The following is a 27,422-nucleotide window of genomic DNA, read 5'->3' on the forward strand; positions in this document are numbered from 1 at the left end:
TGCATGTAAGCATAATTCTCAGGGCCAAAGTTGAACAAGTTTGTCTTGGGAACAAAACTAAAAAGGGAGAACACAAAAGTAATAAAGAACAGAGTTTTTATGGAGTCAAAGAATGTTTGTTTAGGACATCACTCATCTCCATCATCGGCTTGATTTAAAATTTTATTACAAAAGATGTCAAACTGCTGTAAATATTTTCCCACTAGAAGGAGACGCTTACTGGATGTAAAGACTTTTTCTGAAATTTAATTTTCAAAATTCATTTATTCTTCTCCTTTAGCCTTAGAGCCACCAAGCATTTCCCTAAAGGCGGCAGGAACCACAGGGAAGATTCTAAGAAGTACAAGGAGCAGATCGTGCTCTGATCCAAGCCATGGACGTCGTCTTCATTTCAATTAATTTACTTTGCCTTTATGAACCTACGAGTCTTTCAAGGAGGCTGACATTTCACTCATCTGAAAAAGCCTGGAATGTGACAGGGGAAAGGGAGGAGAAGTAAATCAAAGGGGTTAGCAATTTTCCAGATGCAATGTATTTTTCTTCTTTTCCACCAGAAATTTTAGAGCGCCTTCTGACATTTTGATTCCCTGTGCAAGACCATGGTAGCAAAAAATGCTCACAGCTTCTATGTCAAAAAACAAACTCACACATACATGCACTTGCATGTATTCGAGGAACATATCAATTCCAATTTGCTGCTCCTTTAACTGAAAATATTTCCTTGAGTGTATTTATTAGATGTTTGTGTGTACAGTTTGATACAATTTTAGTTTAAAAGCAACAGTGGGTTTTGTAACTTTCCTTTTTTCTTGTGTAGGATAACCAATCACTGAGTTCATGCTGGCTTTTTCATGAAAAAGATGGCATTTATAAAAACTATTCTCGTGACTATATTTTAAATCACACCGGGATATTTCAGTTATCACCTTTAGCCACGTGGTTTCAGGAAACGATGACCAAAGATTTCATGCAAATGCTGGTCATTTCAGAAGAGTTCTTTTTTCATGGAGTGAAATATCTAGAGGTTAAAAAAAAAAAATCTTCGAGGCCTGCAGATAAATTCTCAGCAACAGGGTATATGCTCATTGTGTCTTGGAGTCAGAGAGGGAGAAATGGCAGTTAACTCCCCAAAATGCCCTGCTTCAATATTTACCTGACAGCTTTGGTATCTTGACATTTTTCCCCAGTGCATTTCCTCCTTTTCCATGTATTATTTTACAAGGGATTTCTTGTTATTCAGAACTAACATAAATCAATCTATAACAGAGGAATTTGTTTAATACATTTATTCTTTTAAGAAGTTGCATGATCATATTTCATCGACTTGTACAATAGAGGGAAAAAAACGTTCTACTAAAACAGCGCTTGTGGAGACTGGTGCATGGTAAACCTATTGAGTCTTTTCAGAAGTTCATTCTTAGATTTTAATGTTAAATAATAACAACTATTCATTTAAGCTGGTCTCACTGTATATCTTGACCTTTTAGCAATTCCACACACAGCAGCTTATTGTGGTATCCTTTAAATATGAGAAATAAGAATGTTTTACTTTGCCACTAAGAGAAAAATAAAAGAGCACTGTATGTTACATGGCCCAAGAAATATTGGCAGTGTGCTCCTTGGCTTTCATTCGAAGCACTGCGATGCTGGAGGACCTCCTCTCAAACTCTGGCTTTGTTTCAAATGCATGTCCATTGGTAGCCCCCGTAAGAAGAGAGTCAGTGAAAAAATTGTTGAGGGGCACGTGGCTGAACTGGTTCTGGTGGTTTGAAAACCCTGTGTAACTGGAGTCTGTCCGAGGCGAGTGAGAGTAAGGTGTCATACAGGAGGAAGTGTCACGTGGTAACATGCACGAGGTAACCACAGAACCACCACTTGCATTTCCTGCCCACAAATTGTTCTGAATCTGGAATATATAAAACAACAAATATTACATTTACGCGTTCTCACTTTTGTTCTCTTGCTTTTGTTAAACTGCATTTACCAAAGTTTGTTCACTGTTCACTGCTGGCTCCCATAGGGTGGTCTGTAATTACGTTCTGAGTACATGAAGCAATTACTGAGAAATAATTATTTGAAAGACTCTTCTGGCTTGTTGTCCTATAATAGATCACCAAAACCCACATACTTGACCACATGAAATACTCTCACCACATGTCAGCCTCTTGAGGATTCTTTTTATAGTCATGATTCTTAAAATAAAATCTGGAAGCTTTAGTCATGATTCCCGACCAATTCATGTGCTTTAAAAAGTGGTTAGAAGTACAGTTTTAAGTTTAAAGACAGTTTTCATCTTTCTAAACAAAGGTACACAGTTGCTTGTTTTTGTTTTTGTTTTTTTTTTTAAGTTCCACAGTTGGACTCTCAGTGTGGTAGTTTTTGCTGCAAATCATTGCTGACATCAGGCTGTTTGCTCTGTAAAGATATTTTTGATCAAACTCATTCTGGAAAATGTTTACCCTTTCTTTTCTTCATTTCCTATAGTCTTGAATACATAGCTCTGTGAATAGGGGAATTATACACATATTTGAAACATTTACTCTGATTTATATATGATATAGTGAGGATGCAACAGAAGTATGACACATAAAAGAAATTTAGAATTCTAAAACATGACCATTACCAAAAAATGGAAGCACAACTAAGAAAAACATGCAAGTATTAGCAAAAATATCATATAAGTATAATTAAAGTGCTAGAAAACATCTTACATAAGACTGAAAACTGGGTTATCATTTGTGCCCCCCAAAATTCACATTTCATCTTATTAAATCTCTACAGGAAACAATTCAGTGCAGCATTACCAGCAAATACAAACTTCTCTCAAGCTACCATTATGTAAAAGCAACACTTAGTAGAATTTGTGTACTGTGAATTCTAAATAGGATGTATCTTAGACCAGCCATTTAAACAAGGGCAAAAAACAGTGATCACATGCATTACTGAGAAGCACAGAGAAAATCATGGCAAACGGCAGGATCTGGGCAAAAAGGAGGAAAATGTTGCATGGTGTAGCAAGGCAGAGACATGCAGCCTTAGAAGATGAAATTTAAAAATTACATGCCTCTTGCAATATTATTACAGTAGATTTAAACTGGAACACAAGCAACAATTTATACGTGTACCCCATCTGGATTTCTTTTTTTTAAATCATGATAATTAGAACAGAGTCGTCAATTATCTCAACATATATACAAGAAATGCTTTCTTATATTTATTTTTACACAAAAATATAGAGTCTGGCGTAGTCTTACAATGCTCAAGCTTAAATCATACTTTTTAAAGACAACTTATTTTCAATTAGCTGCAGAAAATATGTTAATAAATCTTCTAGACCACGATTGTAAACATGTTACTCTGTCACTTAGTTTCAAAACCGAACAGTCAAATTTCATCCCTTAGGTGGGGTTTCAACGACTGGCAAGATGCTCATTTTAGTGTTGTTTTAAAAGTAGTTCTTTATAATAAATATTTTCTAAGCTGCTTTAAATATGTCAAATCTGTGAAAGATATCTATAGATATTATCTATCTATCTATCTATATATCATAACTTGCATATTTTATTCATCCTTAAATTGTCATGGGTTACGTTGTTTTACTTTTGGTTCATTCTACTATATGCATCCCGCTTCAGTCAAAATACGATGATTGGTGCCAGTGATTGCTGAGTTATGTATCTCAAACCAACAAGAGGGGCTGCTAATGTCATTACTCTGTCAAACTAGCTTTTCTAACTTGATCTGGGTGACTTCCCTCTGAAATTCAATCAAACATTGTGCTACACTGCAGAAACCACAATCACATGTCTGACAAAAGGGCTCTCAGGAAATGAAAGTGACTTTGCTTGCTTACTTTTGAAAAAAGTAAATGAAAGGCAAGACAGTGGTGGAGAAAGACTACTTACTTTTTATGTGTGTGGAAGGATTTCTCAATTTATACAGTGTTGCTAGAATTTATTATTAAAGTCATCTACTCATATTCCTAATGCATAGAAATATATTTACCAAATAGGTAAAAAAGAAAAAAATAAGGAAAGTAAAAGCAGGAAGGTAATCTACAAGTTGACACTTAAAATATTTTCCCCCTAAAAGAATTAACAGTAATCCATGGATAAAATGAAAAGAAATTCTCCAATTTCCATGACATGGGCAAATATTTTTATTTTGATCAAAACTTCTTACCTGAACATGATCAAGCAAGTTTTTAAATGCATTACTTCTGATGAAATGTAACGTATAGAAATGTTTTCTGAACAGAGCAGACTGGTAAAGCAAGTTACTAACAGCAGTATTTAAGTTGGGCTTGAGAAGAGACCCAAATGTTCCCACAGGTAGTGATGCTGCCACACATTTTTACTGCTATGTCCTGTTTCCATGATCTCTGTCTCTCCCCTCTCTTCCCCTTCATTCATTTTCAAATTCCTTCATGTTTTCACTTGACTTGGGGGATCTAGTTGGTTTCTATAGCAAAAGTTAGAAGCAAATCATAAAAAAACCATCCCAGTGAAGTGGCGTTCTGCTTCTTCTGAAGCATCCCCTCTGGATGTTTAAAGCATGACAGTAATGATGGAGACTACGCTTATGACAGCAAGTTATTGATTAATTACCATGTGCCAAGCATTATGAAGACTTCTGGTCCTTCCAATACGCTAAAAGGTGTGTGCTTTTACTATTCCCACTTTGTAGAAGGTAAAACTATAGAGCAGAGAGTTTAAAAAACTCGCCCAAGACTGTGTCACTCCAATGTTAGAGGTCAAATCTGAACCCAGGAAACCTTCAGGAATGCCACAATGACAAAAACTAGTCTTACGAGTTGAAATTGCTTCTTTACTTATTCATAACCCTAACTTGGCAGGTGTTCAGAGACTCTACTTTCTGAAGGTAAAAACCCCCAGTGATTTAAGCACAAATGTTTCCTTATCTGTAGACCTAACATACACCTGATGAAACCTTAACATGCATTTATTCAATGACGGAAAAATCTCTAAGATGAGTCCTAATATAAAATTTGGACTTACCCATCTTGCTGATGTAATCAAAATGTTCTGGACAACTCATGCTAATATATCTAGATTTTCTTTCATGATTTGAATGCTAGAATCACCATACTCTGTAATCTTAACAGAAATCACGAACATTACATAGTTAGACCCCGTTGACTACATTTCCCTAGGCAGGTTTTTTTTTTCTTCCCTTTTTCTTTTTTCTGTTAAACACTCATTCTCCAACATAGACACATCAGATGGAGATTCTGATTCATTAAGCATGCGGTGCGGCTCAGGGGATTTGTATTAAAACAATGGCAAAGATGATAATCCATACAGGCAGTTCTGAAATACTGCTGAAGCCCAACTTCCTTCTAAGTGCAGAAAACCCTTGCACACTTTCAATTATGTTTAATTCCTATGATAAAAGAAGCTCACCCTGTTTAGAAAAAGAAAAACATTACTTTCCCTTTTGGAGAGTTCTGTAAAAAAGTTAAGTGCTATCTTCCTATGTCTGTTGCTTTTATTTCTGTTCCTTAAAATACAGAATAAGCAGCATCCTTCTCACCTGTGAAAATCTCTGAATATCATCAGGCAATTATCATACAATCACAAGTCTCTTTTCTTTAAGCACTCCTCATACGACAAGGCTTCCAGACCATATCATTATAGCCACGTTCCTGTGGATATGCTGGGGGTTGTCAGTACCCCTCACCCGTATTAACACCCAGCACTGACAGGAGAATGTTAATATTTGAGATGTCTGACCACCACAGGAATAACCTGGCAGGTGTCATCTTTGTTCTACAGTATCTACTTCTGTTAATATTTGAAGGTGATATCTAATTAAACAACAAAACTGTTTGAGTTTATAGTTTAATAAATCTGCTGCTGTCAAGGTGGGCTCAATCTGTCTCCTCCATCCCTCCATCCAATCCTATTGTTAAAAAAAAATGGTCATTTTAAAACTAAGTACTGGAATCCCTGTCATATTGTCTAAAACTGCATATTTATTTGTCACCAGAGAAGCTGTACAAAAATCTTGCTCTCTGACTCTTGAAAAGAAATATTACATTTGCTGTTAAATTCTAGAATGAAAGTATGCATTTTTTTTTCTAAATAGGACCTTTTTTTTTTTTTTTTTTGGACTATTTCACAGACACCTACAATGACAGTGCTCTGCATGAAATACTTATTTTGTAGGCCTCTAACTGTATCATATTCAAGGGCTTAACAAAAATCAGGAACATCACTGAATAATGCCAACATCTTTTTTGCCTGTGTGCTTTAAAAAAAAAAAAAAGACTGCCTCCCTTTACATTTTTTTCTTCTTTGTTGTATTTAAAAGGAGTGGATAATCTAAAAATATTCCATGTTTTAATGTGGTTCACAACGTTTTTAAAATTTCTGGGGGCATGTTCAAAGCACTGCCCAGGGAACTTAGCCAACTACCTCCCATTAGCATGAATGGAAGTTCAGCTGACTTACTACTCCACTTTGAAAGTTTGCCCCTTCATATTTTTCTAGTCAAATAAAAAGTTAACACTTAATTATTCCATGACTTTGAATTTGGGAGGAAAACTGACTTTTTGTCTGAGTCTTTCCAAATTGAAAAAAAAATTCATATAGCATTCACTTCCCTCCCAAGGAATTAAAAGCAATAGCTAAGAAGGAGAGAGTTAATACTGAAGTACACGCATATATATTCAGAGTTCTTCACTATGGATATATATCTGTCATGAATTGAAGTAACAGGGTAAATCATGAATAGGAAATTATAAATCTCATTTATCTTCATCTTAGAAACTGGATATAGATATATTCTTTGTATAACCAAAACTATGAGGAAAATTTTGGTATGCTAAACCTGGTATATATTTCTAATATATTTACTGATTTTATTGCAGTGAGGAATTTTTCATACTTTTAAAAAAACTTTTAAATAAAACATAAGTCTGTTAGTCTTTGCCTTAGTTGTAAAGTAGCATGATGTGAAAAAAAAATCCAATAGCTTCCTGATAGCATTATATATTCTATGTCCTAATGCCAGTGCAATTTAGGAGACACTAGCCTATGGAATTTCATTTGGATTTAACAGAAATATTGAACAATATGAAAATATATGAGTAATAACTATTCTTTAATTTTAAAGCATCTTTAAAACTACCTAAATGATATTTTTCTACTGAAATAAGTTTATTTAACCCTGACTCCTCCTCTCTATATAGACTGCTCCTACCTGTCACCAATATCCGTATGTACACTCATGCAACAACACACACACACCATGATACACAAATCATCCTATACTCACACAGCCCTCACACTGACCCCCACGCTTCCCTGTGGGGGTTAAAAGGCTGCTTTAAAAAGACAGAGATGAGGGATTCACAAAGGGGTACTTGTGATGATGTTACAGCAATAGCTTCTTTGCATTAAAATCTGAAAGTTGATTTTGGTTTTTCCTCTTTGACAAATGTTTACATCTGTTGATTACTCTAGTATTATTTAATACTTATAGTATAGACTTATTATCACATTATCACTATACAATTTAATTTACCCAATTTTTTATATGGTCTATTTTTTTTAAAAATGCAGACATCACTTTTTATAAAAGCAGTTCAATTTTTGAAGGGACTATTACGTTCTTTACTAACATATCCCTTCCTTTAAAATTTAGAGTGGTAAAATATTAATAAGAATCACATGCTTAGTAACTTACAGATATTTCTAGCTGTTGACTAACTTTAAGGTCCCATTAACTTTTCTAGTAACTGCATCAGTAGGTTGCTGGCAGGGAGAAAGAGTATAAGTGTTTTTCTAAATAGTGAGTTTGCTACCAGTGACTAACACACTGAGACTTTGTCCATCTGGAAAAAAAAAAGTCCCAACTTGAATTAATTACGCAGTGAAAAGATCAATCTGAGCACGTTTAGGAACTGCCTGAGATAGAAATAAGGGCATGTTTTCATCAGGGCCCTCTTATTAGGTATAATTTTCACCAAAAAAAAAAAAAAAAAAATTAAGATAATGTAGAAATACTAAGATTTTGGGGGGAATCAATTTATATTTCAAAAATTTCAAAAATACGTGATTTTAACATATAATATTACTAAAATGATCACATATTAAATATTCATTGCTACTTTTGATTTTTTAAATAAAATTTCATCTTAGAAATGTGCACAGGGATTTGGACCAAGGAAGAGTGACTTTTCTGTTAAAAAAAAAAAAATCACTGTTTGATGTAATAGTCATATAAGACCAATAAACTGAGAAGAAAAATACTATACTGAAAAATAAAAGTGTGTTATCTCTCATTAGTGCAAAAATGAAAAGCATTAAATCTCATAAGAAATGCTAATGTCTGAAAATGTTCATAATGACATTTAAATGTGTCTACATTTTGTATTATTTAGATAATATTTGAAATATATTCTAAGTTGAAGATACAGGAAATATTAAGAATAATTTTCTTTTCCTTTACTGTTGAATGTGTTCTTAAATTTTACAGTAATTATGATCATTTAAAAAAAAGATTTTTAGGAAGTCTCATCCTACATGCCTTAAAATCAAACTTTTCAAATCAATTCAATCAGCACTTAGAATCTGCTATTTTTTTTTATCATTATCCAGCAACAATGATCATACTAAGTATTTCCCAATTATTTGTTACCTTATTTTTCATGTATTTTAATACATGCATGATAGCTATGCTGATTCATCAGTACCTGATTCATTCTCAATGACAACTCCTCTACTACAACAAAATTTACAATTACAAAAAACAAAAATTAAAAATTAAGTTTTCTGTGTGATTTAATAACAAAATATAAGTCAAGTATGCAAATATTTTATTTTGCACAGTATATTTTTAATCTTAGAGGGTCCTCACTTGGTGTCATATATGAGCTTTGAACTTATTTTTAAAATCCTGAGTAAACTTACCAATTATATTCATCTTATATTTGTGTTAGCTCTAATTTGGAATTTTATTTTTGTGATTTTTGTGATTTTTAAATCAACTGTGAGTTTGCGCAATTTTTTTTTTCTATTTAATGCTCCATAGTTTAGAATATAAAAGAAAACCCATAGACACATGCAGCTTAATAAATACGGCACACACACAATTCTGGATTAAAGTCTATCCTGAAGTTCACAGTAACAATAAGAATGTGAACTTGGGCTTTAATCCACAGTCTGTGCTCATAGACTTTCCAGACTTTGATGCTTGATATGCAACATTGTCACTCCTCAATAACTTATTTGTACATTTTAAAATTATTACTTATTTTAGTAATCTATTCAATTTATTGATTTACTCTTTCCTCGTAAAATATAAAATACTTCTGATCAATTCAGTTAAATCCAATGCTTTAACAGTGGTCACTTATTAAAAGCCAAAAAATGAGCTAAATTATTACTACTGTGTAAAGTCATTAAATCACATTAAATTTCAATATTATATTTTTCAAAAGATAAGCCTATTTTCAATATTAAAAACATGAATGCACTTCACTACTCTTAGAGTATATTCTTTACCTCTTTCAAGTGTTTGTATCTGCAACAAAATAAAAATTATTCACTGTTTGTGTCTAGCTGCATTTTTACCTAATAGATACTGGGAAAATCTGCCTCCTGCTACATATGATTTTTTTTAACATCTACATCTAAATATATGTGAAATATTATTTATACATATTATAGAAAACAGATATATTCATATACTTAATTAAATCAGCAACTTTATTCATTGTGAAAATTACATCAGTTTGAGTAATTTATATCCTTCTATAACTTTAAATATGTGTGCTTACAATCAGTGAGAAACTAGACTATCAGTACGAGTTGTTGACCTGATGACGTTAACATTTTTTTTCTCTCCATTCATCACGAGGGCAGTTTCACAATATCACGATATATGACCATCTCACTGGCTGTTCCACAGATATGAGAATATTCATCACATGATGCATCAAGTATAGCTACGTTATTAACATTTTTAAAAGACCTTGGGTTATTTGTTTACTTCAAATATTTGGGGAAAAATAAAAATAACAGTGAAAAATGTGAGACTTCTTCTGAAGGTAAAAACTGCTCCAGATACCTTTAAATTGCTAAACCCCAGTGGCTGAAGGAAACAAGTTCCACATTCCTTATTTAGCTTAAGTAAAGGTAAACCTTAAGATTAGTTCGGAAACTGGTGATCGAAGAAAGAAGGGTGAACAATATCCTCACAATCACTATTTTACAGAAAAGTCAAAATTTCCTTTTAAAAATTGTATAATAATGCTTGAGATAGAATTTGTTAAACTAGAAATATTATACAGCCTTCACCTGTGTTTTAAATTACCCCAGTGACTACAAATTAGCTATAACCTGAATGTTCAGACTCCAAGTGGCATACATTTATAAAGCCATCAATTAAAAAGCAGAAAGCAAAGACACTGCATAGGTCCCTTAGTACATTTTGTAAACATAGATTTAATTATAATTCTCACTATATACTAAATAAACCCTCACTGAAAATTTTGGTGGGAAAAAACTTCAATTCCTTTTTTGAAATTTCAATAAAAATATTTTCTTCATTAGAAAATAATTTTGGTGTATTAAGAATATGCTCAAATTTACTTAAAGCTACCATATTTGGTATGCCCTAATTTAAAGAAAAAGAATATTTAACTGAATTCGATCTTTCTCTAGCTCCCCAAACAGTAAATTTACTCACAGATTGGATTAGTTTAAATGCTACAATGTAAGGGAACATTCAAACCACTTAGCTACCTCTCTACTGAAGAAATAAATTAATAATTACTAATGGTTATTACAGAGTTATGATTATTGAGCACTCGTTATGTACTAAGCAATGTCTTAAGTACTTAGCATAAGCTAGTTTGTTTAATCCTTACAAATATCATATGAACCTTTAGCACCATTTTATAAATGAAGAGAAACGTTCCTAGAGATTAACTCATTCGCCAAAGTTCTAAAAATCTATTAAGTGGCAGAGCCAGGATTTGAACACACAACTCCCCGACTGGGAAGCCCATAGTCATATATTCATCCTGGGCCCTTCTCAAATCCCAGTATTTAGCTCCCTAGACTGTTTAGCAATCACTTTAACCCTCTTCATAACAAAAAAGGTACCACCATCATAATCATCATCACCATCATCATCTACACCACTAAGATCACCAGCTCCAGCACCAACAATCCCTCCATTTTATAAAGAATAAGAATCGGAACATCAAGGAAGTCAAGAGACTTACCCAAAGTTACCCAGCTAGTAAATGATACAGTTAATGCACGTGTAATCCAAGCCTAACCTCACGGTATGAAATTAGCCCTTCTTGTAAGAATGAAGGCTGGCTATAATCTTCTAGAAAATGTTTATACCTAAAGAGAAAATATTTTATTCACCAAAAATAATTATTTTAAAATTGCTTTGGTTTTGATAAATTAGAAACAAGTTAGAATCTAATGTAGATAGATGCCTGCTTCTTAAACTCAAGGACAAAATTATAAAGATCTCTTTTGCTCTGCTGGATCTAGTTTGCATCAAGAAGTGTTTGAAGAATTTGTTACATCTAGTTTGTAATCTGTCCAAAAAGCAGGAGATTTTGTCTGGATCATTTATATAATCTCCATGCCTAAAACAGTTCCTAGCATATATTTGTTGGATAAAATGCAAATAACTCTGGAAGGAAAAAAACATAATAAAAGCTGAAAGGAGCCTGCAAAATGTTCCTAGTCTATCCCTTTCAAAGAGGAGGAAAATGAGACTCAAAGAGGAAAAGTTAATTGCTTAAGACCACAGAGTTAGCTAACAGCACGGATTCAGAAACATTTGCTTTATTAAAAATAGACTAACTTTTGTTTTATAATGTACTCCTCAATACTGAAGTGAACCAGTACTTTTTTCCAAATGTAGTCAGTGTATACATAATTTGCTTAATACTGGGGTAATACAAAGGTGCGTAAGAATTTAATCATCTTTTAAATACTTTATATCCTAACTGGTGTGGCAGACGTTCCACACAATCCATCACAATGTCAGTGAGAAAGTGATGCACTGATTGAAGGAGGACTGAGAGGAGGCTCAGGGCAGAAATATGGTTTAGGTGAGGGGGAGGGAATTCAACACAGAGGGAGGCAGAGTCAGCACAAGCAATGAGCCTGTTTTCTAAAACATGGTGTTGTGAGCCGAAAATAAAGGGCTTTAAAAAATATATGCATATATACACTATTTTTCAGTACATTAAAATATACTACCTTTAGGACATATTACTACTGATATCAAGGGTGCTCATTTTCTTATGTTTGTTTGCTCTCAAATATGAGCAAGCTTAAGGAAAAGAGTATCTTCAACAGTTTAAGTGCCTACATTTAAAAAATATTTTATATTATTATTTTATAAATTTTTTAAGTGGAAGCATTTTTCCTTTCCAAAGTAAAGTGATGTTTTAGGGTCAAAATTGAACTATTTTACTGCTCAGTGTTGGATTAAGGACAAAATGTTGCATGAAGAGCCCTGGACTTCTGAAGGCAAAAAAAAATCTGGGCTCAAATTCAATGAGTTAATGGCATTAAGAAGAAAGCCTGGCTTAAAATAAACCCTCAACTGGTAGTTACTATTTTTACTCTTACGGCTGTTGTTACTATAGTATAATGAAGACCAGTGGAAACAAAGTATTTAGAATATTTTAGAAAATATTAATTACTACTCATAAGTGAACATGTTATATGTCATATATAGATACCTTTATGCTAGGTAAGATTATTATCCACAGGCTTATTACTACAAGTAAGCTTAAGGAGATCATTTTCTAAATCATTTCTGTTTTTGATGTATTTCTGTATATGTTTTTGCTTCCCTGCCAAATTGCTAATTCTTTATTTCTGCCCTGCTGCCAACATTTTCTAGTTTCAACTTTTTTTGTAATTAATATTTTTTTCTGTAATTAGTAACAGTAACCAAATACAATGTCTCATTGCACTGACTTGGTTAGACTCTATTTCAGTTCCTATTTTTCCCATTATAAACTTCTATTTTCAAGCCACATGATTTAAAAAAAAAAGTTTCCTTAGGCTGAGGCTTTAGAGACATAACTTCAGCATAATTTTTTTTTCAAACAAACTAAAAAAAGTCAACCACATATTTTTAAGTTAAAACGGAATTTTCCAGTGACTTTACCCAACACCTACAGTGGGGAGTGGGAGACACTTGATTTCAGAATTTCTGGTAACCAAACATTAAAAGACTTACCCATATAGAAAAGCACTGTGGCTTTAGCAGTATTGATTATTTTTTTAATCACTGTTAATGAACTGTACTGTCAAAATAACTTCAACATATGCACTCTGTGTTCCCATACTTAAATTATGAGGCAGTATAAACAATAGACATAAATTACGCAGAGGCCACAAGGAGAATTAGTGCAAAATTCCATGATCTGTGAGTGGAAAATTTTAAATTAATCCTTTGTTGTAGTGAAAAAGACTATCAAATGGACAATTTGTAGCATTTCCCTTCCTGCTTGAGCTACTAGGTCACCTCATTCTGCTAACTGATAACATCGAAAGCTGTGAGGCCCAATAATGAAATGGCAAGACAATTCTAGGAAAAAAGGGTGACTAGTTGGAGTAAACTGTTATGTTTAGCACAACTCTACATGTTTCATGGTCCTGAAGAAGAAGGGGGGCAGAGATAAGGCAACCAACAGCAAAGAGCAGAGAACTGGCAGGCAGACAGAAATGGGGCTTAGAAGGGAAGGAATAAAGATTGAAATAATTAGGTAAAAGAAGATACATTATAGACAAGTGTTGTGTGACAGACTTACCAACACAACTGTTTAAAGTCCTTTTGAAAAGAGTCCATAATTTGTGACTTTAGTATTTCTAAAGTCATCACAGTCAAGCAGTTCAAAATCATATAAAGCACATGCTATCCTCATGATTTTTTTTGTTATTTCACTGGTTCTGGGTACATTCTCTGCTTCCCTGAACTAAATTGCAGACTTGAATAATGCAACTTGAGCCTTATGCTTGTTGGTATTTATTAACCATTCAATCATTCAAATGTATTTACTGGGAGGGACAGTCTACTGCGGGGGTTTGGATCTTGCTCCTGAGAGCCAGAGCGCCTCTGCTCAGATCTGGGTTTCACCGCCACTAACCAAAGTGAGTAAATACCTCACCTCTCTGTGCCTCAGTTTCCCCATTTGAAAACTAGGGATAATTAGGTATACCTACTGCATAATTGTGGTGAGGATGGAATGAGTTAATACATGTTCCCTGCTTAGAACAGTGCCTGACCCAGCGAGGGCTGCAGTGGGGTGGACAGCGAGGAAAACCGCAGTGCCCACTCTCACGGAGCTTACAGCCTAGAGGGGAACAGCCTCACAGCACTGTTTAGAACTCAGCTAGGACACGTGAAATATTTGATGAGTAAAATTTCATTAGCCCAATGATATTAAATAACCTGGAGTGTGTGTGAGTATGTGAGTGTGTGTGTGTGTGTATACATGCTTTTAAGTAGAAGAAAATGTGAAAATGTAAAGGAACTACTTTAACATCATTTTTTAAAGTGAGAGAAACAAGATTCTTCCCAAGGCAGGTATGGGTGGGTATTTATTCCAAAGGTACCCATAACGTTGGTCTTCTAGCAAACTGCAGCGGTAAGGCTTAGCTGTAGAAGCCCTTTGTAGACTGCCCTGTAAGGAACCATTGTGTGATCACGGACCAATTTTTTTTTTAACTCACCTGGATCTGCTTTCCTGACTTTTAAAATAAAGGAACTGAACTGGTTGATCTCTAAGGCTCTTGTTCACATACAGTATAACATTACATTAATGAATTTGGTGAATTTATCTAGAGGAGTTAAGTTCTCAAGATAGGTTTTTTAAAAACCATGAAACGCACAAGAACACAAAGATAGCATGAAATTAAAGGACTGAATCATGCTCACAGGTATGAATTTACAGTTGAAGAAAATAAATACCCTTAAGTTTTGGGATGCAATGATTTGTTTACAGGACTATCAAGGTATTGCATCAGTGTACGTTACATACTTGTTTTCAAAGTAGCATTAAACAATAAGAAATGAAATAGCAAATGACTTGTTCCTTATAATACACATGTCCCTTACCATGTATCAAATATAATTTTGATTGTAATTCAATATTAGGGAAAAGTAATATCCAATTAGAAAGATAAATAATTTCATTTACATGAATTACAAAGTGTGAAAAAAATTTCTAAATTAAAAGGGAAAATAAGAAGAAAAAGAATTTCTAAATACTCTCTGAAATGAGATGAGGGCTTCCATTATAAAAAGAAGCATTTCTTAATATGATATATTTAAAAAATTATGTCCAGTACTAATTCGATATAGTTTTAAGTCACAAAGGGCTAAATGTTTCCTGGAAACAATGAGCAACTTCAAAGCTGAAAAGACAACATAGGAATAAAGATATTTTTAAGTGGACCTGAAGGTTGCACAGGCCACATCTGACACTGTTATGGTATGGTTTAGGAAAGAGCAACCACAAAGACAGCATGCCAAGCAATGCTTTATGTGTTTTAAAAGTTAACAAAGGGAGTGGGTCTGAATTATTAGAACATAGAGTAATTAAAAGACATACTCTTGAATGATGCTACTTAAGTTGTCGCAATGTATACCAAGGAAGAGACCCTGACATATTTTTAAATGGATGGCTCTGGAAAAAAAAATCAATCAATATTTTAATAAAATAAAAATCTAAGAAACATGGAAAAAGTCGTCAGGAGGTTACACTTTTCATTCTTGTTCCAGTGGATACAATAAAGCCTATACTAGCCCATTTAAGAACATACAACCCACACCTCTTCCTCTCAGGCAGCACTCCGTGCAGTTTACCATACCTGTGGAAAGCTGTCCGTCCTTGGCAAAACTGATATGTCATAGGTGGCCGCAAAGTGGCTTTTAGCTTGTTGGATTTGGCCATAACGTTCTCTTTTTCTCCACTTGGCCCTTCGATTTTGAAACCAAACCTAATTTTTTTAAAAAAGTAGAATTTTAGGAAAGATATAGTTGATAATGTAAATGTGATGTTCAAAAATTTTGAATCAGCAAGGCAAACAAGGTGAACAAACTTACTAATAAAGGGATTTTTGTTTTAATGTCAAGGGAGGATCCACAAATTTAACTTTCTATTTTACCATGAGAAGTGCCATATCCATGAGGCAATAAAATTTAATAAAAAGACACAAGACACTTCTAAAAATGTATTTAAAATGTCTGAGCCTCTGTTTTTTCCATTTATGGAAGATAAAAAAGAATCAGATTATATGATCTTGAAGACACCTTATATCTCCAAATTATCACAGACAATCCTCCTCTCAGAGAATGCTGCAAGTCTGGACAACATTCATAACTTCTTAGTTCGGGCTTATCCATTAACTCAGTCAATCTATAACCAATTAATAACTGGGTCTGTCAAAACAATTACCTTTAAAAATGTCACAAAAGTGAAGACTCTTCTAGATTGTACTCATATTTAGAAAAACTTAGAAAAATGTAAACATAAACAGTACATCTAAAACAAATAGCATCAGCAGAAATATCATGACTATTTAGAAACATAAAATGTTAAGAATATATATTATATTGAACATGGTAAAGACTGTATATAAAATGGCACCACCTGAAGCTGAACTATGGTTTTAAAATATACAAATTGTTTATTACATAAATTACACCACTAGTAACATTTATATTCTCTTATAGAAAATGCTCATAATACTCAAAATCATTTCTACAATTTAAAAGATTTACAGATAATATAAATAATAAAATAAATAGGGCAGTATAACCAAGTGTCAAGAAGCCTGTGGGTTAGTGCGGCCTCTGACAAAGTCCCTAAACTGTCTTCCAAATCTTCTAAATCTAATTAATGACATACTAGGAATATTCATCATAACAGCTGTCTTCCTCAGAGGGTTAAATATTCACTAATTCACACTAGTAGCTCTCCAGAATCTTCACTTTACTATTTTAAGGTATCAAAGGGAGATACAGAATTTTATATTCAATATGTATAATTTGACATTTTTGAGTCAACATTACATGAGCAGCTATTAGGGTAACTCTTCAGTCTTTACAGAACCATGTTCAGAATATAAAATATTTAGAGAAGCTGGAAATAAACGATAAAAATGCAAATTATCAAAAACCTTTCATTAACATTTACTTTAAATTTCTACTCTGTTTCATACTCAATTCCAAGCTCTCATATCTTTACCTTCACACTTAGGGAAACATATTAAAGCTCAGTCTGAGGTGTAAGCATGCACTGCCAACTGAAGACGGTACTTTGAAGTGTTTTCCAATTGAAAGAAGGCAAAGAGAGCTACCTGTTCAGCACAGTTTCTTAGAACACTGCTGGGAGCTGTGTACTAGCCACTATTTCAGGGCCCAAGACACATCAACAGCAAAACAAAACATACTTTCTTGCAGCCCCCACTCTCAGGCACCAGGAGAGCACTAAGGGAACTGTAATCAGAGTTTTTTCATTGAGAAAAAGACCCTGACAATCTCCCTAAGATGGGGGCTGGTTACCACTCTGCTGTGAGAAGCAGGAAGGAGAACCCACCGGAGTAAATGAGGTGCAGGCTGGCTCTCTGCACAGGGTCTTAGACCAGAATTAATCAGGACTTGATGAGATGTTAAAGGGGAAACCTGCATTGTGCACAGTTGATCACTCAGTGTGTAAACATAGTTTTCTATGGTTACAAGAATAACTAATTTAAATATAGGAACACAAGGCCAAAAAACACACTTGCGGGAGTTGTGTTAACACTTCACAAGTCCAAATTCTTCCTTAGCATCAACTTTCTATATATTTACTTCCTGAACTAAGATAAAGTAACCATTTGTCTCCACAAACTAAAGCAGAAATCTGCTGCTTGTTATTCCTGCACCACCAGATGTTGTCTTTACTGACGTATGAGGGCCTTACAATGGCTTAATCTTCAAAAGGAATACTATTACTCCAGTCAGAACAAAATTTTTTGCTATTTTATTTACTTCTCTAGTCTAGTGGTTTATAGGAATTGCAAAACTTAGGACTTTTTTACTTAGAGTAGTAAAAACACAAAGGAAATGTTCGTTCTCCTGAATTACTATTATTTGGGAAATAATACAGTTTACAAATAGCAAAGCTAGTAAAAATAAAATGTGCCTAAAAGGAAGAGTTGTATCAGTATAATTTTATTTTTTCAAATTACTAGAAATTAAGCATATTGAATCATCCAATTAGATAATCTGAATATAATCTATAAATATAATTGACTTAAATTTATATTTTTAAAAATTACTTTAAGATTATTATGACTACTGCCTTGGCAAAAATCATGTTATCTAGATTTTAAAAATTATAATGGAATGGCATGCATTGGCAATTCCTGGGGCTAGAAAATTGTAGATGAGCTATATATTTCTTCAATTATGTACAGTGAAAATAGTTTATGGCTTATATAACAACTGGGAGTTTGTGAGATTGTTTCATCTTTTCTTTGTTTTATTATAACTCCAATCTTAAACTATAAATTTATGGGCTATTACACAAATAACTTACCAACATTGGGTATATAACCTAAAAAGAACCTAAGTGGTTGATAAAATAGAAAAATAAAATACATGTATTACTAGACTGTAGAGCTATAACTCTGACTTTTTATCCTTTAAAAATTACTTTTTAAAATCAGAAATTTATCATATTATGTTCTTTTAAAAGAATCGTTAGTTTCTATGTCTATATAACAACTCAAGTGTTCTTTTGTTTTATACCTGTGTGTGAGTTGTCAAATTCTCGGCAAGTAAAAAGGAATTTTAATAGACTGACATGCATATATTATACTGTTCTATATGTTCAGTAGGAGAATCAGTTTCTTCCTTTATTGGTAAAATGCAGCTATTGAATTATTCGAACACTATCCCACCCCCACCTCCCCACCCACCAAACACACACACACCCACCCCCAAGCCTTCATTTGGCTCCTACCTGGACCCTGGCCTCAGTCAGCTCTGTCCTCAGAGCAAGCTGTTCTCTGACATACACATCCGGGTAGTGGGTTTTCTGAAAGACCTTTTCCAGCTCCTCCAGCTGCAAGCTGGTGAAGGTGGTCCGGTGTCTCCGCTTCTTACTGCTGGATACGTTGCTGTCACATTTATCCCCAAGTTCATCCAGTTCTCCCTTCTCTGGCATCCCTTTCACGGGAGACATCCGGAGGCTGTTACAGTTGTCCATAGCTCTATTTAGCTCGGTGTGAAGAGGCTGTCCTTCTACTTTAGTGATCCCATAGTTCACTGTACCCAGAGGGGGAAAACAACAGCTCTCAGGATTGCAAAACATCTCCATGAAGGAAGTAAGTTGAAGTAATTTAGAGCATCAGGGAAGCGATCTGTTAATGATTTATTGTGCCAGTATTAAATTTGATCATCACATTATGTACGATTATTAATTCACTTTGGGCAGGTTTAAAACCATTTTAAAATGTATACACTGAACTCATCTGCCAAAAATATACAGTTCTCCTCTCCGGGATTCATGTAATGCTTATGCACATAATTTATAATCAAATTTAGGTAGTCAAAAGATGCTCTACATTTTTTAAAAAAACACCTAGGTGAGCATAATTTTTGAAAAGTGAGCCAATATATCATATTTTATTTGCAGCAGACAAAATTAAGTTACTTAGGTGGCTCAAAAAAGATATTTCAATTTTAAATAGTATCTGTAAACCAAAATTCAAACTCTTCTCAAAAGTTATGTTTCTCCTCCACACAAAACCTATGGACTAGAGATTTAAGATACAGTATCGTTTCTACTATATTTCCACGATTTTAACTATATATTCATGTCTGCACTCAAAAATTTTAATTCAAAAAAGTGATCTGCTAAGTTAAAAGTGAATTTGCTATTGGTTTCTGAAAGTGTTTCCTACAGAAAAGTAAGATTTAAATAGACTTCTTTAGCTTAAAAACTCGCAGGTTCTTTCCAAATATGATAAATTTCTGCTTAGCTCATGAAATTTGTTTTAAGACAAAAAGCTTTAATTTTCCCTCTAGTAAAGAACAGAAATTAAAGCATCTATATTAAAAGATTATAAAGGATGTCATCTGGCATTCTGTTTAGAGATGTTTTAATTTCAGTGATTTCCTCCAGATTTGAGTGCATGCTGGCAGTATGATGTAAAACAAAAATATATCTTACGGTGCCACACACACACACACACACACACGCAATGGATGCACATAAGAAATGGGAAGCATTTTTTAAAGGTCATCCCAGCCACAACAGTGATATCCAATGAACTGTGAAACTTTTTTCGTTTTTCTGTTTTAAAATTATCTTTCATAATGTATTTTTACAACTGCTTTAATCATTATACAAATATATTAAACTTTAGTACCTAGATAACTTAGATACCTAATAGGTTTTATGCAAAGGAAGATGTGATGTAAAACTGAATATAAAGAAGAGCCTTGACTAACAGTACCGTTTTGTCTCTTTCGTCAGAGTTAACGGGGAACTGCGGTAATTAGGGACGGGGGGGGGGGGGGGGAGGGGAAACAGGCGTGAGGGTAAGGACATCTCAGGAGAAAGACAGGAATTTTACTAAATTTAGCGGACTTCTTGTTGCCTTACATTCATCTTACTTAATACTTCCCTATTAAAATTCATCTTAATAGTATGATGTTCTTTTAAAACTTGATCAAGTATTAAAAATACCTATCTCTTTTATTTTGGAATCCTGACAATTTAAAATATTATGATTGAGTCATATCCAGCAGTCAACATAGGACACTTCAGAACCATTTTTTAAAAACCCCGTCCGTGGAAATAATTTTACGTATACACCTAAGAATTCCAAAATAAAGATGCTGTGGTCTGAAATACAGCCAGGAAACCAAAATTTTAGTGTGTTAAAATAAAAACCAATTTTTCGGGTCTTTCTGAATAAGTGACTGAGATTTAACTGATTTTCTCTAGCCTTTGCGCCTGTATTTTTGATTTAAACTTGGAAGTCGAAAGTAACTTGCAACGTTGAACAAAGTAAGTAAAATACACGAGGTCGTTTTTTAAGCTTACTGTGTACTAAGTATTTAGAAAATGAGTTTCTATGAGCCAGTGCCTTGCCAGATTTCGAACCTCCATCAAAATAGGGGGCGGGAGGCTTGTTGTAAATATTTCACACTTAATTCGTTTGTTATTTTAAAGCAACCCGCTCCTTACAGCTCAACTGTGGAATATATACAATGATAAGGAAAAGTCCTCTTGGAACTGTAAACTTGCTTTAGCTGTCGCGATCTGAAAAAAATAGGTTTGTATTGGGTTACAAGATAGAAAAGATAGATGGTTTGTTTTGATAACATTTTGACTTTGAGATACTTGGCCATTCAAAGTTGAAGATTTCACCCAGAAGCACTCCGAAAGGCTTCTTAGGTGACTTCTAATGTGGAGTCAGAAAAACAGACAATGCAGAATTCTGGAGTGAGCGATTATATTGAGAATTCTTTGCCCGAAGCTAAATAAAGTGACTTGGCGTTTAACACTTATTTATCTGCTGTACTGCAAATGCGAAGAAGTAGAAATCACAAATTTACACAAGCTAATCTCGCAATCCTCTAACTTCACAAAGAAAACTATCGCTACGTTTTGGAAAGTAAGAAAGGTTTTTCACCTAAGTTTTCTTATTCGCGAAGATAGTGACGTCCTCTAACGAGCTGTGATGGATTTCAGCCCCTCCTGCCCCGGCAGCGCGGCGGGCTCGCAGAGGAAGCCCGCTGTCTTGACTCAATTACGCTCTATTTAGCGCCCTATCAGTTTACGCCGGGGTCCTGGGTAGAGAGACTCCAGGACCCGTGGGGGACAAGACTCACAGCAAAAAGAGAACCGGCCGGAGGCAACCCGGTGCGGCACCCTTCCTTTGCTCCCCCCAAAGTCTGCAGCAGCCAAAACTCCGCTTCCTAAAACAAGCGTGGTTCCACTACCTTCCTCCGCCCTCCAGCTCTCTCGCTCCTGCTGTCTTTCGTTCCTTCCTTCCTTCCCACCTTCCTTCCTTCTTTCCTTCCTCCCTCCCGCCCTCCTCGTCCGGGCCGGTCCTCACACTCCGGATTAGCGGGTGGGCTGCCGCAGCTCGGCCAGCGCAGGGGACTCACCGCTGCTGTCCTGACAGGGCGAGGTCCTCTCCAGACGCACGTGATGCTCGGCGCGGGGCAGGGGCCCAAAGGCCTGCACGCATTTGCCCGCCGACGCTTTGCTGTAAAAGGACTCATTGTCCAGCGTCTCCATAACGTGCTCCAACGCGCCTCCTGCGCCCATGTAAAAGTCACTGTTTTTACTCGGTGGGCTCTTGAGGGCAAACTTCTCGCTGAGAAACTCCATAATCCTGGAAGGCTGTCGCGGAGCTCCTGGGGCTCGGAAGCTGGAGAGCGCTGGGGGAGGGAGCGAGTGGGCGGGAGAAGGGAGGGCCAGAGAGGAGCGAAGGGGAAGCGAGCGCTGCGGCGCCGGGAGCTGCCCGGCTCCGAGCCCTTTAAGACGTCCGGGCTGCAAAGGGGGCACCCGAAGTTGCTTTTATATCTTGAAACTCAGCTGGGCTCCTCGGGCAACCTCCCAGTTCTAATGAATATGAAAATAGGCAGGCGACTAACTCCACCCCGGGTCCCCCTCCGCCTCCACCCCACCCCCATCTTCCCCCACTTACCCGGGCAGGGCGCGTCCAGGCCTAGGTTAGACAGACAGCTCCATTTCAGACAAATGCCAGCAGGGACGAAGCCACGACACCCAGAAACATTGTCGACGCGACAGTGGACTGGCATTTCAGGAGAGCTTGGTGAGATCGCACAGCAGTTAACCCTCCACTCCTGCTCTCTGCGCCCTCCCCGGCCGCCCGCCCTGCCCCCGGTACCCACCCCGCCCCCACGCCAGCCACTCACTAACAGAAAGATTTAGAGGCGTCTTAAGAACTTGAAAGGAAGTATTGCTCTAAAGGGCTTTTATTTCATCCGTAAATCGTTTATGTGGAAGATCCACATTAATCCGAAGCCCAAGAAGCCGGATGCGTTGGCAGCTATTAACTGGGACAGCCGTGGTAGAGGGGCGGCTTCTGCTTCCAACCAAGGGGAGCTCGGCGTCCCGGCGCTTCCCGGCGCTTAAGAGCCCTTGGCCTTTCCTTTCTTTCTGGAATGCGGCGGCGTGTGGATGTGGTGGCGATGGGAGAGGGAAGCCGAGCAAGAGGCATTGAAACCACTATACTAATACCAACCTTATTTCCCCACCCTTCTCTCAACCTAGCCTTGGTGCGTGATTTTATCATTAGATTCAGATTATTTTAAGGAACCGCGATAGGAAAAGAGCCTCCAAAGGGCCCTTAGTATGGGCCAGAGGGAAGCTCGTTATGCAAAGGGGTTTATGAAAGAGGAAGGCTTCCAGCGTGGTTTTTACAAAATTATTATTTTTACTTTTAAAGAGTCGCGGTGGAGTTTGAAAAGCCGTGCGGGGAACGAGGGGCGTGCGCGGAGCTGGGCACAACGGCGAGGCAGCGTCCCGGCGCGGTCTTGGCCAAGGCCTCGCTTCCCGCCCTAGGGATGGTGGGTGTGCGGGGAGCTGGCGGCTCCCTGAGGGCAGGGCAGCCCTGCTGGGTTGAAAGCCTTGTGTGTGACTTTGGGACTCTTTGGCTTCCGAGGAGCCCGCGGAGGACGAGGGAAAAAGCGTTCAGAGGCTGGGCAAGAAAAGGCCGCCATTTGCAACAGGCCTCTTAAACTGGAAATGTTGTGAACACTCCCACAGGTTGGCGACTAAGGATTGCGTCTTCCAAGGGAGGCCTCTGCTCGACAGCCTTTCCCGCACAGGCTCTCGCAGCGCCTGTTCCGTCTTCCCAGGCCAGGCAGCCACCCTGGGGCTTTGGGCGCGCCGGGCAGACCCCACTCTGGGGTGGAGAGGCCAAGCCCAGCTCCGGCGAGCTTCCGGGTGGGCTCGGAAATTTCCACTTTCTTCAAGGTCTTGGCTGACCTAGGACTTACTGGGAGACCCTCTTCGCGGCCAGCCGGGGCCGCCGCCGGGGCCGCCGCCGGGAAGGAACAATCTGGGAGCGCTGCGCATCTCGGAGCTGCTCCGTAGCATTGCCCTAGGAGCGGAGCCAGCCCTCAACCCAGATCCGGCTGAGCGGAACCCGAGCGGACTGCCGGGAACTGCAGCTCCGGTTCTCCCGAGACGTTTCTCCCGGGGATCCGCACAGCTTAGTTCACGTCGCGCCGCGCGTAGCGTGGCCTTGAGCGCGCACTCAGGTTCTGGCGAGTTGACACTATTCCTGAATGATACAGCTGTTGTTGTGTCATTGTTACTATCTCCCGAGCCGTGCAGCCGGTACCAGCCACTAATTGTTAAATCTCAAAGGGGCGCGGTCAAAGAAAATCTTTCAGGGACCGCGCCCGGGGGGAATGCCAGACTGCATCAAGGTGCGCGGACTCTAAGCGTGGTATCCTCGGAAGGGGGTGGAGGGAGGTGGGGGGGGGGAGGCCTAGGAGAAGCAGGCGGGAGGGTACCCTAGGACATGCTGTCCGTGTTTAAGACAGAGGAGCAAGCAGTGCGCTTCCTGAACACTTTCTAGCAGTTCCTGGGCCGCCCCTACGGGAACGTTGGATGTCCAGTTACCCACTCACTCCCCTGTGGGTTGATCATTTTTGATTCTCTCCCTTCCCCTTCGGTACCTTACCTTCAGATACTCTGAAAGCCTGACCTTCTCTAACAGACACGGGGAGGATAAGAGAAATGGTCATTTAATAGGCTTTTCAAAAATTCACAGCAGCGAGAACAACGCCTTGCTGACTTGAGGAAATATACAAACAACTCCGAGCTATAAACTTGGTTATGTCGTAGAGCTCTGTCAGCTTGTTTATAAATATGCGTCTTAAGAGCCCTAAATTCCCTGAAGGAAAAAAAAAAAAAAAACTCGGTGTCTTCTAAATGAAAGACATATGATGCAAGCTCTAGAGTACTTGTAAACCAATAACGGTCCGGCTCGCAGAGGAAACTACAGGGGAGCCAAGGTCGACAGCTGCCTGGTAAACCCGTTGTCACCCCACACCTCAACCCCACTTTTGATGGTAGTGGTTGGAGGGATGGGTGCAAGGTGTCACCAACCCCACTTAATATCCCTGGAGCCTCTTGGAAATGCAAATCTATTACACCTGTATGTATGGGGACATGTAACCACATGTACCCATAACAGAGGGAACAGCTAATGGCAAACTCCCATAACGAATGCTTAATCTGCAGTTTTTGGCAAGAAGCTGGGTCTCTGGTTGCCAAGAGCTGCATTAAATGGATTCTGAGAGGTTATGATGGAGTTTATGTTAACGACACAACTCTAACCTTTGGAGCATTAACAATAAATTTAAAATAATATTAATTAAAACAATACTATTTAAATGATTTCTGGAAGCCGCACGAAGGGAGAAGAAATTGGAGGCTAATTGGATCGGAGGCTGTCTCACCTTCCCTGAGATCTACCTGGGCATCTTCTGCCTGATGCTTTGAGGATAATCTTGGAAACTGATCATAGCACTTTGATAAATACTTTTGGCTACTCTATCCAGAACAGGCATGGCTTTTTTCATCAGGCTTTAAAAACCTACTTCTAATCCACGTTCATTATCCCAGCCCTCCCCAAATCCAACCAGTGGGCATGGCTATAGCCCCTGGGGCCAGTGCCCTGAGGAACGATGGCTGGCAAGAGAGACCTAGTTTACTAAACTAGGTTCTAACTGGGGTTTTTATCTCCTCACACTCAGCCCATCACCCTTAGGCTGCTGTTCCCTTCTTTGCTCCACCTTTCTGTTTTGCCTTTGAGAGTATTCATCACTTTCCATACCAGGAACCTGGGTTCTAAATCCAGGATTCAGCGCCCCATCTTTCATGTTAGTCAAGCAATCTACCTGGCGGAGAGCGCTTGCTAGAGGTGGTGGGAGTGGGGTGAGAGTCAGGGTATGAGAGGGATGGAGATGAGAAGCCACTGTCAACTTCTTTTAAATCCTAACAAAATTTAGGACATCCTAGGATGCCGGCACTTTCAGCTCCCCGAGCTCCTGATGCTTCTTCACATCTCTTTGATGGGACTGAGGCACAGTGAGTCAGGAAGGAATGTGCAGAGTCCAGAAAGCTGAAGGCTGAGGGTTAACAAGTATTGCAGGTTCAAGTCTCAGTCTCCTGGAGACACTGTTTTCTCATTCCTCTTGCACCACTGATGCTAACACAGTGGAAAGGATATTTTGTGAAGTGACTCTGACATTCCAGTTTGATGTTACATTGAACATTCCTGCAACCAGTTTGTGGTTGTTGCTGTTGTTGTTAGGGGCCAACTCCCCAAACACAGTGATTTGGGGGTGTTTTTTAAAGTTTTCTTTATTTAGTTCCATTTAGAGCCTAGGATTAGAATAACTGAATAAATTAAAACTAGTTGAAAAGTCCACTGAAATGACTATTTGACACCCCCGCCCCCACATACAGACACACACAAAGGTAAATTCAGATTAAGCCAAGTTCAGATAAGGGATTGGCTGTCAGCTTGGCTTATTTTACGTTTTAAAAAATTCTCGTGGTCTGAAAGCTGCTTTTGATGCCCCCGCCTCAGAGAATATATTTTGGGAAATGAAAAATATTTTGAGTACATACATCAATGCAGCAACTGAAGCAACGCATAGAGCACTCTGGTTCCTTTATCAACTAATTGAAAGAAATGTCACACTTATATAGTCCTAGTGGGACTATCAAGATAGGATTGCAAGAATTTTCATTTTAGCACTTTCTTTTTGCGGCAAGAGTTTAAGGCATCTCAGTAAATAAAGCTAGGAAAAATGCATGCTGAATCAGATGAACTATGACAAATGTAGAAAAGCAAGGGTCTGGAGAAGGGAGGGGAAGCTGGGTGGAGAGAAAACGCTCATGAAAAAGTACTAAAATAATTGACTGTCATGTCTGATGGCCAGAAGCCAAGTGGCTTCATGTTTGGTGTGTGCTCCGCTGGCTGCTGTTTTCCTCCCCTGGTTTCGTCTCCAGCCTTCCCACAGCTCTACAGACATAACAGATACCGAAATACATTCTGCATCGGAGCAGCTCAGGAGGACTTCATCAAAATAAAAAATATCTACACACACAGAGAAACATTTTAAGATTTTCTTTAAAATATATGTCCCAATTCAGCATCATCTACTCCAGAAAACACACTTACAGACTAATACAGAAATTCGTCATATTTTTGAAGCTTCTGTATTTTAATTAAAAAAAAAAATGACCTGAATTGTAATCAGTCCTGTCAGTCTTTCAAGTGTGCTGTTAATGAAGCTCTCAAATATCATAGATTAAATTTACTTGTGATTTTGAGCATACTAAA

At 37.4% G+C, this 27,422-nt stretch overlaps 1 protein-coding gene across 3 annotated transcripts; it reads right to left on the minus strand.

Moving 5' to 3' along the window:
• Positions 1–1,271: 1,271 nt before the first annotated feature.
• ALX1 (ALX homeobox 1) lies at positions 1,272–22,931 on the minus strand. Of its 3 annotated transcripts, none has more exons than XM_045519403.2 (5): positions 22,737–22,931; positions 22,192–22,467; positions 19,031–19,335; positions 15,891–16,019; positions 1,272–1,906 (listed from the first exon to the last, which is right to left on the minus strand). In XM_045519403.2, exons 1-5 carry the CDS (start codon positions 22,849–22,851, stop codon positions 1,586–1,588), a joined length of 1,146 nt encoding a protein of 381 aa, XP_045375359.1. In that variant the 5' UTR covers positions 22,852–22,931; the 3' UTR covers positions 1,272–1,585. The 3 variants fall into 3 exon arrangements, with proteins under 3 accessions (XP_045375359.1, XP_010957101.1, XP_045375360.1); XM_010958799.3 differs by having other exon boundaries at positions 22,192–22,651; positions 22,737–22,875; XM_045519404.2 differs by having other exon boundaries at positions 22,192–22,579; positions 22,737–22,872.
• Between the last annotated feature and the right edge of the window lie 4,491 nt (positions 22,932–27,422).

Source organism: Camelus bactrianus, chromosome 12 (genome assembly GCF_048773025.1).
Source record: "Camelus bactrianus isolate YW-2024 breed Bactrian camel chromosome 12, ASM4877302v1, whole genome shotgun sequence".
Classification (NCBI taxonomy): Eukaryota; Metazoa; Chordata; class Mammalia; order Artiodactyla; family Camelidae; genus Camelus; species Camelus bactrianus.